At 43.6% G+C, this 5,942-nt stretch overlaps 1 protein-coding gene across 1 annotated transcript; it reads left to right on the top strand.

Moving 5' to 3' along the window:
* The first annotated feature begins 2,616 nt into the window (after positions 1-2,616).
* On the top strand, positions 2,617-5,710 carry LOC120544682 (zinc finger protein 239-like). The gene is made up of 2 exons (XM_039778634.1): positions 2,617-2,766; positions 4,894-5,710. Exons 1-2 carry the CDS (start codon positions 2,617-2,619, stop codon positions 5,509-5,511), a joined length of 768 nt encoding a protein of 255 aa, XP_039634568.1. The 3' UTR covers positions 5,512-5,710.
* Positions 5,711-5,942: the final 232 nt, after the last annotated feature.

Raw genomic sequence — 5,942 nt, 5'->3', positions numbered from 1 at the left:
CATTATTACAAGAAACACATCTCTTGAGTGGGGATGTCAGGCGCCTGGCCAATAAGTTTTATCACGTTAGAGCATCTTCCTCATCTCTTACAAAAACCAAGGGTGTAGCTATAGTAGCCAGAAGAAATCAAAAATTCAGACTGCAGGATACATGGTCTGATATAATAGGTAGGCTGACTTTGGCCAAAGCTGAACATGATGGCAAGAAAATCGCATTCTTATCTGCATACGCACCAAATTGTTATGATAGGAGTTTTCATAGTGACATGACTAATATTATGCTGGAGTTAACTGAATATCTATTCATAGTTGGAGGGGATTTTAATGCAGTTTGGAATCCGACTGAAGATAGGTCTGGCGGCTCGGAGACTAGGGACCAGGAATTAGCGTCCTCTGCGTTACGGGCTTGGGCAAATGGCCTTGGGCTCACAGATTTTTGGCGCATAAACAACCCATCTGTGAAGGATTACACCTTTTTTTTTCTTCTGCGCGTCACAAGTCCTCCTCTAGAATAGACTATTTATTTACGTCCCCGAAGCTCTTCCGAGACTTACAACTTGTTAATTTACTACCTATAGCCCTCTCTGATCATAAAGCCGTATTTTGTACTGTGGTGTTTAGCTTTATGTCTTCTCGGGCACCGCGATGGCGTTTCAACACCACCCTGCTGAAGCAGGAGGGATTTAAGGAACAGTTTGTGGAAAATGCTCGGTTGACGAACCTAGGATACTGTGGGGTTCAATCAAGGGTTTCATTAGGAGTAATGCTACATTATTTGCCTCTAATCAACGTAAAGCTCAACAATCTAAATTACAAGAACTAGAAAATACCTATGCCACTTTAGAATATGCTTTATTGGCCAATCATTCAGACGACATAGCTATGCAACATAAAGTGGTCAAGAAAGAAATTAACAATATTCTTAAGCAGCAATCAGAATTTTTGATCCACAGGACCAGGCAACGGTATTATTTTCACGCATCTAGACCCAGCCATCTTTTAGCCATGAAAATTAGATCAAATGAACAATTCTCGGACATTCCCTCAATTAAATTGCAGACTGGAGCTTTCACCACTGACCCTGCACAAATTAATGATACTTTTCGTAATTTTTACTCTAATCTTTACGAATCTGAGGTTTCAGCACACAACATCATCTGGCACTTTATGCTGATGATGTCTTGGTCTTCCTTGAAGACCCTCTACATTCTACCCCTCACCTTTTAACGATATTGGACGAGTTTGGAGCGCTTTCAGGATTTAAAGTTAATTGGTCAAAATCGGCTTTACTGCCTCTGAATGAGGAGAACTGAAGACAACTGCTTTACCTGCGATTATTCCATCTGTTAAACAGTTTAGGTACCTAGGTATTGATATATTCCCCTCTCTGAATCGCATTGTTAAACACAATTATACTGACGTGCTGAATGTGGCTCTGGCTGACTTGGAAAGATGGGCGAGTTTGCCTAATTCGCTACAAGCTCGAATTTCCCTCGTTAAAATGAATATATTGCCCAGGATACATTTTGTAGGTTCCATGGTCCCGCTCTCTCCCCCTTCTGGTTACTGGGAGAAGCTGCAAGCTGCGGTTTCCAAATTTATTTGGAAAGGAAAATGTCCACGTGTGAAAACTTCCACTGCTCAGCGTGACAGATTGAGCGGGGGCTTAGCAGTTCCCAACTTTAAATGGTTCTACATGGCTTTCGCCCTTCGACCGCTTGTCACCTGGTTTGATCCCCAGTCGGTGGTTTTTCTGGCGAGCGATGGAAGAGAAGATGGTGCACCCTTGGTCATTGGCAGATGTGCTATTTGCGAACGTGTCTGTTAGGCAGTGTCGGCTATGATTTGGTCCGATCATTTCTCATCTTGTCGAGGTTTGGCGCCCGGTGGAAAGGTACTGTAACTCTTCCTGCAGATGGCATCTTTATTCACCCATTTTTAATAACAACGGTTTGTTGATGGGGGGGCAGACCAATCAGCTTCCCCCAATGGGAAAAGGGGGGCATTCACCTTTTTAGGGGACGTTTTTGATTTAAACCGTGGCAGCACCCCCTACCTGTACACCCGCTTCACGAGCTGTTCATTGCTAAACGTGATTCTCGGGGCATGGTATCCACTCTATATCAATATATAAGGGAAGCCTCACACCGGACACTTCCACTAGACAGAGTATGGAGGAGGGATTTCCCAGGGCTAGAGCTAGATTTCGACTGGAGCAGGGTATGGAATAATGTCAAATTGGCTTCTAGAAATCCAGACCACCAGCAGATCCACTATAATTTTGTCCATAGGACTTATTTGACCCCTCGTAAGCTGTGCCTGATGAAAATGATTGGTGACGCTTCATGCACACTGTGTTCACTGAAGACCATGGGCACGTTTCTTCATATGTTTTGGAAGTGCCCCCCTGTTGCACGGTTCTGGCAAAATGTTGCCTCAGAACTGTCGACATTTGTCTCTGGGACAGTATTAGCGACAATAGTTCAATCAGGAGACTTCATTTCTGATATGTGATGATTTATTGTACATGTGCGTGAAATGTACAGTAGTCTTTGGAGATTAGACTCCATCATTTAAAAATTCTGAGAAACTTTTAAAAAGGGGTAGGGCCGAAGTATGAAGCCCCGATGGAGTCTAGACACTGATGGTGGCGTGAAGAGCCCGAAGACCAATGCCAAAGGCCGCCGGGAGAGGCCAGTCGGAAGAGGACCCAGGAGCCGTGAGGAGCGAAGACCGGAGGAGCAGGGGAGGAGGAGGGTGGTGCTCGTATCCTGAAATGACAACTGAGCAGCAGAGAGAGAGACAGGTTTAAAACAGGGAAGTCGTGCAGTGATTGGCTCGTGAATTTCATGCCCGCTTCTGATTGGTTAAGACTAAAGTGAACACCTCTACAGCTGATCCATTCAGTGTAGTGAGGAGTGATTATGTTTAGGAAGTCATCCTGAAAGAATTTGTGCTCCGCTCCATTTCAATCAGGAGACTTCATTTCTGATATGTGATGATTTATTGTACATGTGCGTGAAATGTACAGTAGTCTTTGGAGATTAGACTCCATCATTTAAAAATTCTGAGAAACTTTTAAAAAGGGGTAGGGCCGAAGTATGAACCCCCAAAAGAATGTGGCGAACGAAACGTTTCTATCTGATACCATGATGAACTGAGAATGATACAGACTGGTATGAAATTGCTGCGACCGGGTTAGGCTACCCTGGATGTCGGCATGGCGACTTAAGCATCGGCCGCTGCGACCGGGTTAGGCTACCCTGGATGTCGGCATGGCGACTTAAGCATCGGCCGCTGCGACCGGGTTAGGCTACCCTGGATGTCGGCATGGCAACTTAAGCCTCGGCTGCTGCGTCCGGGTTGGCCCGTTCTTATCCTCGGCTGCTGCATCCGGATTATTCTTATCCTCGGCTGCTGTGTCCGGGTTTCTATTTGTTCATTTTGATTTATATATGTATGACCGTCGACCGGTGTACGGGTGTGTAATTAAGAATAAAGCATGAGAAGATGAGATGTACAAGCTGAGTCGACACACCGGTCCGAAGTACGTTCAACGTCGTGGCCAGCTGAGCAGGTCAGAGCGGGCCGTCTGGCGAGTCAGGTGCAGCGAACGAGCAAAATCCCCAGGACCGCAGCCGAGTGAAAATAACTTCTGGAATGAAATTGCGCTGCTAGCATTGCACCCACGGTGCATGCCCCAGAGATGCGGAAAAACAGCGTGCAGGATGAGAGCGAGAGAAAAAATATCTTCTAGGATAGGCATCGCCCTATCAACGCGAGACACGGCCGTGAAAAGGTGAGTTGGTGCTCGTATCCTGAAATGACAACTGAGCAGCAGAGAGAGAGACAGGTTTAAAACAGGGAAGTCGTGCAGTGATTGGCTCGTGAATTTCATGGCCGCTTCTGATTGGTTAAGACTAAAATGAACACCTCTACAGCTGATCCATTCAGTGTAGTGAGGAGTGATTATGTTTAGGAAGTCATCCTGAAAGAATTTGCACTCAGCTCCATTTCTGTTGCTGAAAGACACTTCTTCACTACAGATTTCTAAATGTCAGAAAAGGATAGTCCTTGCCGGGCTCACGGCTGCAAAGAAAATGGTGGCGGTGCGTGGGAAGCCCCCACACACTTTGACCATTAAGCAATGGCTTCTGACCTTTCTAGACATAGTTTATATGGAACTTTCAACCGCTTGCATCAATGGTGCTAGACAGGTGAATGTAGATATGTGGCTTTTAATAGCAGAGACGTTAAAAGGCCGACTGCGATTACAGCTGCCAGCCCACGGTGTCCTGGGGAGGGTGGGTTCATATTGTTTTAAGTGTACAGCTTTTATTTCATTTTAACTCATTAATGCAATTTTTGTTTTTATTTAATTTTTGTATATATATATTTTTTTTTGTGTGGGAAGGGAGGGGGGGTGTTACATGTATGTTCTGTTACTTGTAACATACTGTTGGTTGTGTATGTGTGTTGAATAAAAACATTTCACAAAAAAACTATTTTAACATCAAATGATGAATGTATGTATTTCAAAAAGTTTGAATGGCATTTGAAGGATGAAAAATACCCAGAAAGGTTTGTGTTATTTTAAAGTTACCATGGAATTTCTAACTGAAAGTAAAACCGAAGAGAGTGTGCAAGTGTTTTTAGTTTTTAAGTTGCCAATCATTTGAATGCGGACACTTGCCTGAAAAATTTAGAATATTTCTGAACTTTAAAAGTACATTTGCTTCCATAATAACATGTCTGCAACCGGCACATATTTAACTTCATTTTGTCATAAATTATTGTATGAAGATTGAAAATTGTGAGTGAGAGAAAGTCCAGGATTTAAGAAGGTTGTTCACTAACTCTCTCTCTCTCTCTCTCTCTTTGTGTGTTGCTTAGAAACGGAGAGGAGGAGAGGGACGCAAACGTCATCCCTGTCAACACTGTGACAAATCCTTCACGTCTGGACATTTAAAGATTCATCAGAGAGTTCACACTGGAGAAAAGCCTTACAGCTGTGATCTATGTGGTAAAACCTTTTCTGAGAATGGTCACCTTAAATCTCACCACCAGCGCGTTCACACTGGAGAGAAGCCGTACTGGTGTGAACAATGTGGAAAAACTTTTTCTGATAATGGTGACCTTAAAAAACACCAGCGTGTTCACACAGGAGAGAAGCCGTACTGCTGTGAACAATGTGGGAAAACCTTTTCTCAGCGTGGTAACCTAGAAATCCACAGACGTGTTCACACTGGAGATAAACCGTACAGCTGTGAACAATGCGGGGCAGCATTCACAACGTTGAGTAACTTTAAACTCCACCGACGTGTTCACACTGGAGAGAAGCCGTACTGGTGTGAACAATGTGGGAAAACTTTTTCTGATAGTGGGGCCCTAACAAGTCATCGACGCATTCACACTGGAGAGAAGCCGTACTGGTGTGAACAATGTGGGAAAATGTTTTCTCAGAGTAGTCACCTTAAATCTCACCAGCGCATTCACACTGCCTCATTGTGAACATGTTTCCGAGCCAAGCTGCTTCCTCCTGCCTCCTCCTCATGCCCTGATAGCTGTGTTGTTATTTTCTGATCTTCTCTCCACATTGAAGGCTGACCAGCAGTAATTTTATCTTCTGAACGGCATGGATGGATAGATGGATGGATAGATAGATAGATAGATAGATAGATAGATAGATAGATAGATAGATAGATAGATAGATAGATAGATAGATAGATTTTTATTGATCCCAAAAAAACATGGGAAATAATGGTGTTGCAGTAGCAAAATATCAGACACACAGCACACATACAGAGTATACATTAAATAATAGGAAACAGTATAGTATAGTAGTATTACAGATAAACTTAATGTTCAAGTTGGGGAGCAAAAATGTACAACTGTTTCCCTAGTAAAGATAGGATGTGGATAAACCTATAGTGCAAGGTGCA

The sequence above is a fragment of the Perca fluviatilis genome, chromosome 2 (assembly GCF_010015445.1).
Source record: "Perca fluviatilis chromosome 2, GENO_Pfluv_1.0, whole genome shotgun sequence".
NCBI classification, from domain to species: domain Eukaryota; kingdom Metazoa; phylum Chordata; class Actinopteri; order Perciformes; family Percidae; genus Perca; species Perca fluviatilis.
This window is presented reverse-complemented; position numbering and strand designations above follow the sequence as displayed.